The following is a 9,842-nucleotide window of genomic DNA, read 5'->3' as shown; positions in this document are numbered from 1 at the left end:
GGGATGGGGATGGGAACACAGGCCACACTCCTGGGTGCATGAATCCCAAGCCCTTTCCATGCTTCTGTGGGATGAAAGCAAGGAATTGGATGGTGCTGAGTGGTGTGCCAGCAAGCACATGGGTGGGAGGTACACAGCCTCAAAACTGGGAGTGGGGGGTGCACAATGGGGACCAGGTTGATGCTGGAACAGCCTGGGCACAGCAATGGCTGCCCAGACATAAGGAGGAGCATCCCAAACACAAACACTGTCTGTATCACAAACACAGAAACCCCCAAGTACAGGGTCAGGGACGCTGATAACACCAGGACATTGAGGGGGGAGTGCTTGAGTCCTTGGCAAACCCCCCTCTCACTGATAGGCCAGGCAGTCCCAGAGGCAGCTTTACTGTCGCTTTATTAATTGAGAAAGAGAAACTCCATTAGTCACACTCGTTAATGCCTGGCTCTCCAGCAAGCCTGCACCAGCCAAAGTCTGCATGGCTGTAGGAAGCGAGGCCTGGGCCAGGGGCGCATTGAAGTTGGGGGGCTCAGGGAGCCTGCTGTGCCCACCGGGGGCTGGACCAGACCTCCTCAATTCCCGGCATGAAAATGGCTCTGGATTCTCCATCAAGCCTTGAATGCCTACAAAACTCTGAGTGCAGGGATCAACTCCATTAAATGCACAACCCAAATTCAGCCCCATCAGAGGGGATGCACAAATTCCCCCAAATTCAGCCTCATTACTGAAGATCAGAGGATGCAAGCACCACCCAACATGCCCCAGAGACCCCTGTCCCACCTCGAGCTCTCCACTCAGGTGCCAAGAGCTGGTGCCACCCCTTTGCCTCTGCCCACCCCTCCTATGTCCCTGTGAAGCAATAGGTGCCATAGATCCTCAGCTCCTTGCTGGGGAAGCCAAAGCTGCGGACACCAGGCTCTGGCAGACCCCCACAGCGCTGCCGGGGGGTGGTGATGGGGTATCTCACACTTCCATCTGCCAGCCATCCTCCGTCACAGCGATCCAACCCCAAAAACTTCCACGCTGAGTAGAGCTGCCCCACTTTGGCAATGGTAGCACCGTGGTTGCGACACGCTTGCCCGGCTTCTTTGAAGCTCAGGTGGCCTCGGATGAAATAGACCTCACCTGGAGATGGGTGGGAATTAATGGAGGGTGATGACTCCCTGAGCAGCCCCAGTGTCACCTCACAGGGCTGGGGGATGCTGGAGGTACCTTGCAGTGCAGAGGTGAAGCAGAAGGCATCGAAGTGGTCCCGCTGCTTGTCCTTAGCCCCATAGCTACGGATGCCTGGCAGCAGGAGGCGGCCACCGCATGGCTCCCGTGAGTTGATGATGGGGTAATGCACGGTGCCATCCAGCACCCAGCCTGCGTTGCACCAGTCCAGGCCCTCCATCCAAGCTGCAGGATGGGCAGAACCTCAGAATCCCATAGGGACAAAGTGGGGCATGGGAAGGATGGGGATGGCAGCCTAGGAGGGAGCCTGATCGCCTCAGCATCATCGCTGCCAGCAAGGCAGGTTTGGGGCAGAGGGAGGATTTGAGATGCTGCAGGGTGGTACCTTTGTAGAGCTGCTGGTAGGTGGCAAGCCGGGCATCCTGCTGCTCACATGCACGCTTGGCTTCATGGTAGTTGAATCTGTAGCGCCCATTGCTGGGCTGGTAGGGGAAGACAACACCTGTAGGACAGGGACAGAGGGATGGAAGGTGAAGGAAACGCTCTCACCATGCAGGTTTGGCTTCTTACTCCATAGACTTGGTGTTGAGCAGGGGTCTGGAGCAAGCAGCTTTGCAATGGGGACCCATTGGAGCCTCCCCACCTTCCCCACATCCCTCACCCTCCAGGTGCAGTGTGAGTGAGACGCTCTCATCCTCCAGCCCATTGACCAGCTGGCAGCGGTAGCGTCCTTCATCCTCCAAGGTCACGTCGGTGATGGTGAGCGAGGCGTCATAGCGGTGGCTGTGCCGCAGGCGCACGCGGGGGCTCAGCGGCCCATAGTTCTTGTGGTACAGCCCGTTGGTGATGATGATCACGTTTTCCCCATAGTTGGTTGGCTCCACCTTGCTCCATTTCACCCGGTAGTTGCGGGGCAGGGCGCGTAGCACGCAGGGCAGCGTGGCTGTGGCACCCCGCTGCGTGTGCACTGCGGTGTGCAGGGGTTCCAGCAGGTATTGCAGGCGTGGGGTGGCTGTGGGGCACCAGGTCACCTTAAGGCACTCCCAAAGCCCCATTGACCCTCAGCACCTCCCCACCACCCTGGTATTCAAAACCCTTCCCCATTCATTTCCCTGATGCTGCAGCCTACAGGATGCTCAACCCAGCCCCTGCCCAAACCTCCCAATGCCATCCCCAAGCTGCAGTGTCCTGTCCCCATCTCTGCTCCCTACCAGGGCTTCCTGTTGGCTTCTGGAAGATGCTGGAGGTTGGAGATGCTGCCAGGAGCCAGAGGGATGCAAGCAGAACCCGATGCATCTTTAGAGCTAAGGACTGTAGAAAGCCTGGGGGGAGTGAAGGGGTCAGGGCCATGCAGCAGGACAGACCGGGGGATGCAGCAGGGACTTGGAGAGCAACCATCTCAATGTTTGCCCTGTAAAATGAACATATTAATCTGAGAGGGGCAAAAGCAGCCCCCTCTCCCACCACCACCATCAGTCCCCATCACTTCTTACCGTCCACAGTGGAATTGCTGAGCTCATCCACCACCGCCTGCGTCCTGGCTCTGTCACAGCCGCCCCATCTCAGACCTGGAAAGCTCAAACCTGCACTGTGATGCTGCTGAGAAGAGGGGACATGGGGCACAAGGACGGGGGGTGCTCCCAGCTGGGTCCTGCCAACACTGCTGTCACCGTCACCATCACCACCCTAGGGCAGGGTCCCACGTCCTGCTCCCATGGTTAGTGTTGGCTGTGCTCTCTGTGCTCTCACTCCTTGCCCTGTGTCTCTTCCCGTTTTCTTCTCCTTTTTTTTCTTCTTTTCTCTTTTTTTTTTTAACACCTCCCCGAGGAACGCACAGGGGAGGAGGAAGCACAATTTCCCATTGTGGGCATCTTTCTCTGTATTGTTCTGCTCGGCAAAACACAGCTCTCGCCAGCTAACAAGCGTGCCTTTATTCACAGGCCACAAGAGTAAGGGAATGCAGGGAAAATGTCAGCACCATGCAGGGCTCCTCACCCCCCTGTTGTAGGCAAAGAGCCCCTCGGTGCTGCTCCCCATTAGATTCTGCTCTTTGCTCCTATAGCCATTGATTCTGATCAAACCCACGCTCCCTGCATGGAGTCTCTGGCTCTGGGGCTGCTGATGACATGATGTGGGAGAGCACTGGGGGGGGTCTCCCCACACTGACACCCCCCCCCCGAGCCTCATCCTTCCCATTGCAAAGCCACGGCAGAAGCTTCACCGCTGTCACTTTGGGGTTGGGATGGTGCAGGCAGCAAAACAAGGCCACACAATGAGGCTGTGTTCTGGGTTCCCTTATCAGCTCCCTCCCCCAGGGTGCATCTCCAGGACTGGAGGAAGCTCATCGCACACAAACACAGACAAGAGTCCGTCTGTCTGTCTGTCCAGCAGAGGACACAGCGATCTTGGCATGCACAGTGCAAAAAACAGCACCCGGATGGGAAACAGAACTGTGCATCCTGTTCTAGGAGGCTCCCCTTGCTCCAAGCCCCATTTTGGTCAATGCAATCACCCTGCAGGCTCCCAAGGGCCCCCACTTCAAACCACTGTGAGCAAGAAGGGAACAGGGATCTGCTACTTCAGAACAGGCTAAAAAGCAACAGAAGATGCTCCTCTCCATCTATCCCAAGGGTCTGTACCCAAAACAGACCCTGAGCTCTCCCAGCAATGCCCAGCTCAAGGTTTCCTAGCGCTGCAGCACAGTGGTCAGGCTTCCTGGTGGTTGCATTTTTCCCACATGAAAGCAGCAGCTACACCCAAAATCAGCCCTGACTCATCCCTACCCGGCATCCGTCCCCCCTTCACCCCCCCCTTTTATTTGGGCAGCATGAGATCACAGCTTGGCTGAACCAACAAAGCACCTCAGCCACTTCCCCTTAATGGCCATACTTAACTTGTCAACTCCTTTCTCTTCCTCTTCCTTCTCGGTGCAGGACAAACAACTCCAGCAAAGAAAAGAAAAGCAAAAGAAAGGCTTTGCTGCAGCTTCCCAATCCCAAGGGCAACCCCACTTTGCCAGCAGCTCCAGGTTGCTTCTTGCCCTCATTTTCCTGTGTTTTTTTCCGGGCAGGATTGGCCTTGCAGGCGTGGTTTGCAAACAGACTTTGCAGGCAGCTCCGCAGCATGGCTGAGCGTGCTGCTGCAAGGCTGCACCTCTCTGGGCTGTGTTTCTTCCTCCAGCTTCTCACCATCGTCCTCTTCGCCACCTTTGTCCGGTATAACCCGGAGAGCTCCAAACTCTGCTCCACTGAGCCAAGCTGCAACCAGAAAGACCCCAGCCCGACTTTGGGGTACCCCCGTGAGTACCCTGTCCCCATGGGAGAGGGGGTGGGCACAGGGTGCAGCTCTGCCTGCCCCACTCTCCTAGCATATGGGTGCACGAAGTTGCTGTGCTCATGACCCCTAAAAGAGAGCATGGGCAGACATGGGGACCATGAGAAGTGAAAGCCTGCCATGCCCCCCCCCCCCCTTAGACCAGGTTCTCTTGGCACTGAGGGGGCTGCAAACTTCACCCATTGGGGTTGGCAGCACCCGGAGATTGGCATCGAGCCCCTTCCACGGTACCATCCACCCCGACCCTACCCCCAGCTATTGTAAGGGGGGGCTCAGCCCCTCTTGGACCCCTCCCTCTCCATGCAAACACCAGTGTGGTTGGCCAGGTGTGGGCCAGTTCTTCCAGTTCCGCCCACATACCCGCACCTATGTGCTGACTCACCTGTCCCTGCTATGCAAAGGGAAGATCGTCCCAGTGCAGGATGTGGGTCCTCTGCTTGGTATCACTGCCAGGTGTGGGGCATTGGCACTGCTTGCCATGCACATTGGGTCCCCATGTACCCCTGATGTTTGCAGAGCAGCAGAGTAATATCTCCAAACACCCCTGTGTCAGCGTTAGTGGTGTGGTCAGGTTTGCATGAGCCGATCCCAAAAGCTTCCAGGCTGTGGGGCAAAGCATGTGCATCTATGGGGACTGCTGCATGTGTAGGGTCGGTGTTGTGGGAAATGCTGCTGGGAGGTGACACAGTTCCTTGCTGTGCTGGGGCATGCAGGTAGAGAACGCTAATTGCCATCAGCTGATGGCTCCAACACCCCAAAACTTGTTAGACCCCAAGTTATCTGGTGGGGGGTCACTGTCACCCAAACCCAGTTGGTGTCTCATAGCCCCCTCTGCTTCCTACCAGGGTTCCGGGATGCCCACCTTCGAGCTCTCCTTGGCTTTGGCTTCCTACTGGCCTTCCTCAGCCGCTATGGGGTGGGCAGCGTGGCTGGCAGCCTCCTCATCGTGGCCTTCACCATCCAGTGGGCCATACTGGCCCAGGGGCTCTTTTACTTCTCCCAGAACAGCAAGATTTATGTGAGCACACAGAGGTAAGGCAGGAATGGTGCTGCTGCTCTGATGCTTCACAGCTCAGCTCCATCCCTTGCACACTGGCTCCCTCCTCTGTAAAACACATTGCTCTGCTCTGGAGGAGGGCTGTGAGGACCATGCTGATAGCTGAGCATCAGCCAAGTGTTTAGGGGAACACTGAGACCCATTTGCCCAAGCCATGCTGTCTCCTTGCCACTGACCCAGCAAGATTCAGGCTGCCCATTCAACTTACAGGAGCAAGGTGTGGAGCTCAGGGTGCAGGGCTGGGTTTGAGATGCAGGGTTTGGGTTGTAGGGCACAACATACAGGACACAGGCTCAGCTCCAGCCCATTCACTCTCCCCATTGCCTGCCCTTGCAGTAGTGGATCCATTTCAGTGCCTTACCTCTCCTTCCCAGCATGGTCAGTGCTGACTTCTGCACCGCAGCCATCCTCATCTCCATCGGGGCTGTTCTGGGCAGGGTGAATCCCATCCAGATGCTGCTGATGTCTCTCCTGGAGGTGCCCCTATTTGCTTGCAATGAATACATCCTGCGGAGCTTCCTGATGGTGAGTCACCCCCCAGAAAGGGAATAGTCAGGGGTCTCTGTTTTGGCTCCTGACATCAAGACCTGCCTCAGCCATACACAGATCCCATACCCTGCCCTGCACGGTGCTTTCTGTACTTGCCAGGTAAGCGACAGTGGAGGCTCCTTGACCATCCACACTTTTGGTGCTTATTTTGGCTTGATGGTTTCACGCGTCTTGCACCGGCCCCACAAGGAAAAGAAGAAAGAGCAGCAGGATGTGGGGCACCAGCCCGATGTCTTTGCTGTGGTTGGTATGGAGCTTGAGCCCTACAACACCAGAATCATAGGAACGGTGTGGCAAGGACTGCTACCAATGCTAGGACACGCAGTCATGCCACTATACAGCTGAGGTCTGCAGACTTCCAAGGATGGAGATTCTCCACCTTTATGGGGATCCCTTCTGTCCAGCCCAAGCTGTTCACATTGTGGCCATTATCCCTTTGTGCATCTCTGGCATTAGCAAGAAGAGGTTCTTCCCCTCGAGGGCCCACACGTGCCCATTCTCCTCCCACAGGAACCATTTGCCTGTGGATCTTCTGGCCCAGCTTTGCCTCAGCAACTACAACCCAAGACAGCGCCGAGCCCTGGGCTGTGCTGAACCTTTACTTCTCCCTGGCAGCAAGCACCCTGGCCACCGTCATCCTCTGGCCCATCCTGTATGAGGAGGGCACACTGCAGGTGGTAGGTCCTCCCCTGAGACAAAGCCAAGCCCTTGTCCATCCTATAGGGACAGGAAGCATGATGTTGTCCAAGGGAACACAAGGGGATGCTGGTTTGCTTTCTTGGGTTGGATAAAACCCAGCTTGATCCCTATGGAAGCCTAAACTTCAACCCCATGCTGATGTTCTCCATGAGGACAACCCCTCTGTGCTGCTCCATTCAGGCCCAGCTTCAAAATGCCACCTTGGCCAGCGCAGCCGTGATGGGGATGGCAGGGGAGATGCTGTCCACCCCCTTTGGGGCCCTCACAGCAGGTTTCCTGGCCAGCCAGCTTTCCCTTCTCAGCTCCAGGTTCCTCTCGGTGAGTCCCCTTGTAGCACTAAGGTCCTACACCTTTGGAGCCAGGGGGGGCTGCATTCCTATCTCAACCAGAACAGTGGGGGCGAGCACTCCCCCCACCCCAAACCAGCTCCTCTCCATGCATCCCCCAGCCCATCCTGCGATCCAGGCTGAAAACCGAGGACACTTGTGGAGTGCACAACGTCCATGGGCTGCCGGGGATCCTTGGTACCTTCTTGGGGACGCTGCTGGCATCGTTGGCCACGGCGGATGTATTCGGTGACAGGTGAGAAGAGCCGGCACAGGGGGCTGCTCCGATATAGGGGCTACTCCGGTGCCCCCCCGTGGCCACGAGCTGAGCCCCACGGCCTCGTTCCCCGCAGGCTGGAGCTCGTCTTCCCATTAGTAGCCGACGGCAGCCGCACGACGGCTGAGCAGGCACAATGGCAGCTATTGGGGCTCGTCGTCACCCTGCTGCTGGCTGCCTTCGGGGGAGGCATCACGGGTGAGTTTCAACCCCGTGCATAATTAAAAACCCCCCCAAAAAACCCAATGAAGCCACCAAAAGCGATGAGATGGAGCCCACGAAGCGTAGCTCGGCCTTGGGGCCGCTAGATGGCAGGGGAAGCTCGGTGCGAGCTCAAGAGGATTCTCCGCATCTCCAGGTGCCCTCCTGAGAACGAAGATGCTGAGGACTCCCCCCGAGAGGAACGAGATAGAGAGCAAAGCCCTACGGGAGGTAAAGAGGGGTATTCGGAGGGGAAACCCTCCTTACTCCCGGGTGGGAGGCAGCTTTATGTCCTGCTTCACCCCTGAGTCAATCCACCCCTCTCTGTGCTGGTGCAGGTGGATGAGGATGGATGTGACCACCAGGCGGGCAGAGAGGAGCGAGGCACCATCGTTTGACAACCCCTACAGCGTGGTGAGTTCCAGGCAGTGCCTGCAGCTCCACGTTCCCAACCGGGCTCATCTCCATGAGGTTCCCAAGGCAAATTGGGATGGACGATGAAGAGATGCTGAAGTCATTCAGGTTCTTGCTGTGGGAACAAGGGACAGCCTGGCTTGGTGCAGATCCAGACCTTGCTTGGTTGAGAGGTGCTGCTCTGCTCTGTGCCTTCATGTTCTCCACCTGACATAGGGAAGAGCTGCAGGGAGGGCTTTTCTTTAGGGTGCTGTGCTGGGAAGGGGCGTACTGAGCTGAAGGGCAAACAGCAGAGACTTTTTCCTATGGATCCTTTTGCCCACCGTCATTAAAACACCTCTGTCTTCTTTTGTAACATCAGGGTTTGCCTGTGAATTCACACACGGTTTGCCAGGGAAGAAAGCAAAGCCCCCAGGATCCCTTCCACAGCTCTGGGGAGCCACAGGGTCCCCATTTGAGCCATGGATTTAATGCTTAGCTCTGACCCCTCCTTTATCTCAGCCACCAGAGGGTGCCATAGCCCGGGGCCAGGTCTTGGTGACAGCCTGGTCCCCTGCATGCAGGTGACCTCCCTTCTCCCATCCAGCACCTTGCACCAGGAGAATCCCTATTCCAAAGCAGCAAAGTGTCATTCAGTCCCCTTAAGAGAAGGATGCCCCGTGGTCCTGGTTGGCACCGCACTGAAAATACACTGAGATCTGAAATGAGATGGGGGAAAAAAACCCAACAACAAACCAACTATTTGGTTCCAGGCTGACCTGGATGGGGCTCTTAGATGGGGCTCTTTAATTCCTTTTAGATATGATGGAGAAAATGTTGGTTGTTCTGCTCCTGGTCCATCCTAATCCCACTCCAGGCTCTGCTCCATGGGGAAGATGCTTCTCATGACCCATAGGAGGCAAAAGTGCATTGGGCTCCAGCCTGCAGCCCCTAACCCCACTCATTCCACCCCCCAATTCCACTTTCCTAGGCAGCCCCTTTCCCTTTTGATCTCCTCCCCAAAAGCAACCCACTGCGAGGGGAAGAAAAGCCCCTCCAGTGAGATCATTGCAAGACCCCCAGGGCTGGGGTTGGGCATGGAGTGCAACTCCCTCCTCTTCCTCCTCAGCCCTCTGAAGGTTCTTATGCCCTATAATCGGATTAGGGAGCCCTGCACCCTCCCCATGCCTCTCTCACACACCTCTCTCCCCTCAGACTGTTTAAGCAATGCAAGTGCAGAGCCATCCTACATGGCGGCGAGGGTCGGTGGGGACGGCGGAGAGCCTGAAAGGTTTCGTCAGTGAACAAATTGCTTCTCTGTAGGGGCCGTTTTCTTCCCAAGTTGAACATAATGATGGCAGTTTGGTGAACAGATGGCGTGGCTGAGCGGATAATCCCGGAGCGAGAGGCAGCGTTGGCTCTGCCACGGCACTGGGGTGCAGATGGGCGCTGCGATGGTGGCACCCAGTGGGACACAAGCTCAGCTCCGTGCCTTAATGCTTTGCAGGCCCTGAGCACAGTGACAGAATCCAAAGCTCCTCCATGCCTCAGTTTCCCACCCCCATGACCCCCCATAACCCATCCATAGGGGATGCACCCAGCACAGTGGACAGCCCAGAAAAACCTATTTATCATTCACCATTTAGCTCCCATTTGCACCCCCTGTTCCCAGCTCTATCCCCTGGGAGCTCTGGCTCTGCCAGCACCTTGCCCTTCACATTGGCAGCTCAGCTGCTGAGGGCTCTGCCTCCATCACCTCCTCTCTTTTTTCCTGTGCTCAATCAGCTGCTTGGAGGGTGTTGCTCAAGGAAAAGCAATAACCACAGCTCTGCTA

The 9,842-nt window shown here is 56.6% G+C and overlaps 2 protein-coding genes across 3 annotated transcripts; one reads left to right on the top strand and one right to left on the bottom strand.

Moving 5' to 3' along the window:
• Window positions 1–378: 378 nt before the first annotated feature.
• On the bottom strand, window positions 379–3,076 carry HAPLN2 (hyaluronan and proteoglycan link protein 2). Its single transcript, XM_015884461.3, has 6 exons — window positions 2,667–3,076; window positions 2,385–2,584; window positions 1,835–2,185; window positions 1,559–1,675; window positions 1,213–1,398; window positions 379–1,125 (listed from the first exon to the last, which is right to left on the bottom strand). The coding sequence occupies exons 2-6, from the start codon at window positions 2,569–2,571 to the stop codon at window positions 842–844; spliced, it is 1,125 nt and encodes a 374-aa protein (XP_015739947.2). The 5' UTR covers window positions 2,572–2,584; window positions 2,667–3,076; the 3' UTR covers window positions 379–841.
• Window positions 3,077–4,040: 964 nt separating this feature from the next.
• Window positions 4,041–8,384, top strand: RHBG (Rh family B glycoprotein). 2 transcript variants are annotated; one of them, XR_014941251.1, is made up of 10 exons: window positions 4,041–4,471; window positions 5,352–5,538; window positions 5,938–6,088; window positions 6,212–6,359; window positions 6,623–6,789; window positions 6,992–7,129; window positions 7,238–7,393; window positions 7,491–7,612; window positions 7,773–7,846; window positions 7,954–8,384. XR_014941251.1 is itself a non-coding variant. In XM_015884459.3 (10 exons), the coding sequence occupies exons 1-10, from the start codon at window positions 4,297–4,299 to the stop codon at window positions 8,011–8,013; spliced, it is 1,356 nt and encodes a 451-aa protein (XP_015739945.2). In that variant the 5' UTR covers window positions 4,041–4,296; the 3' UTR covers window positions 8,014–8,384. The 2 variants fall into 2 exon arrangements, 1 of the variants encoding a protein (XP_015739945.2); XM_015884459.3 differs by having other exon boundaries at window positions 7,260–7,393.
• The last annotated feature ends 1,458 nt before the right edge of the window (window positions 8,385–9,842 follow it).

Source organism: Coturnix japonica, unplaced genomic scaffold (assembly GCF_054131305.1).
Source record: "Coturnix japonica strain WE unplaced genomic scaffold, WE-NBRP24 Scf062, whole genome shotgun sequence".
Classification (NCBI taxonomy): Eukaryota; Metazoa; Chordata; class Aves; order Galliformes; family Phasianidae; genus Coturnix; species Coturnix japonica.
Note: the sequence above shows the minus strand (reverse complement) of the source record. Positions and strands in the feature narration are given on the sequence as shown.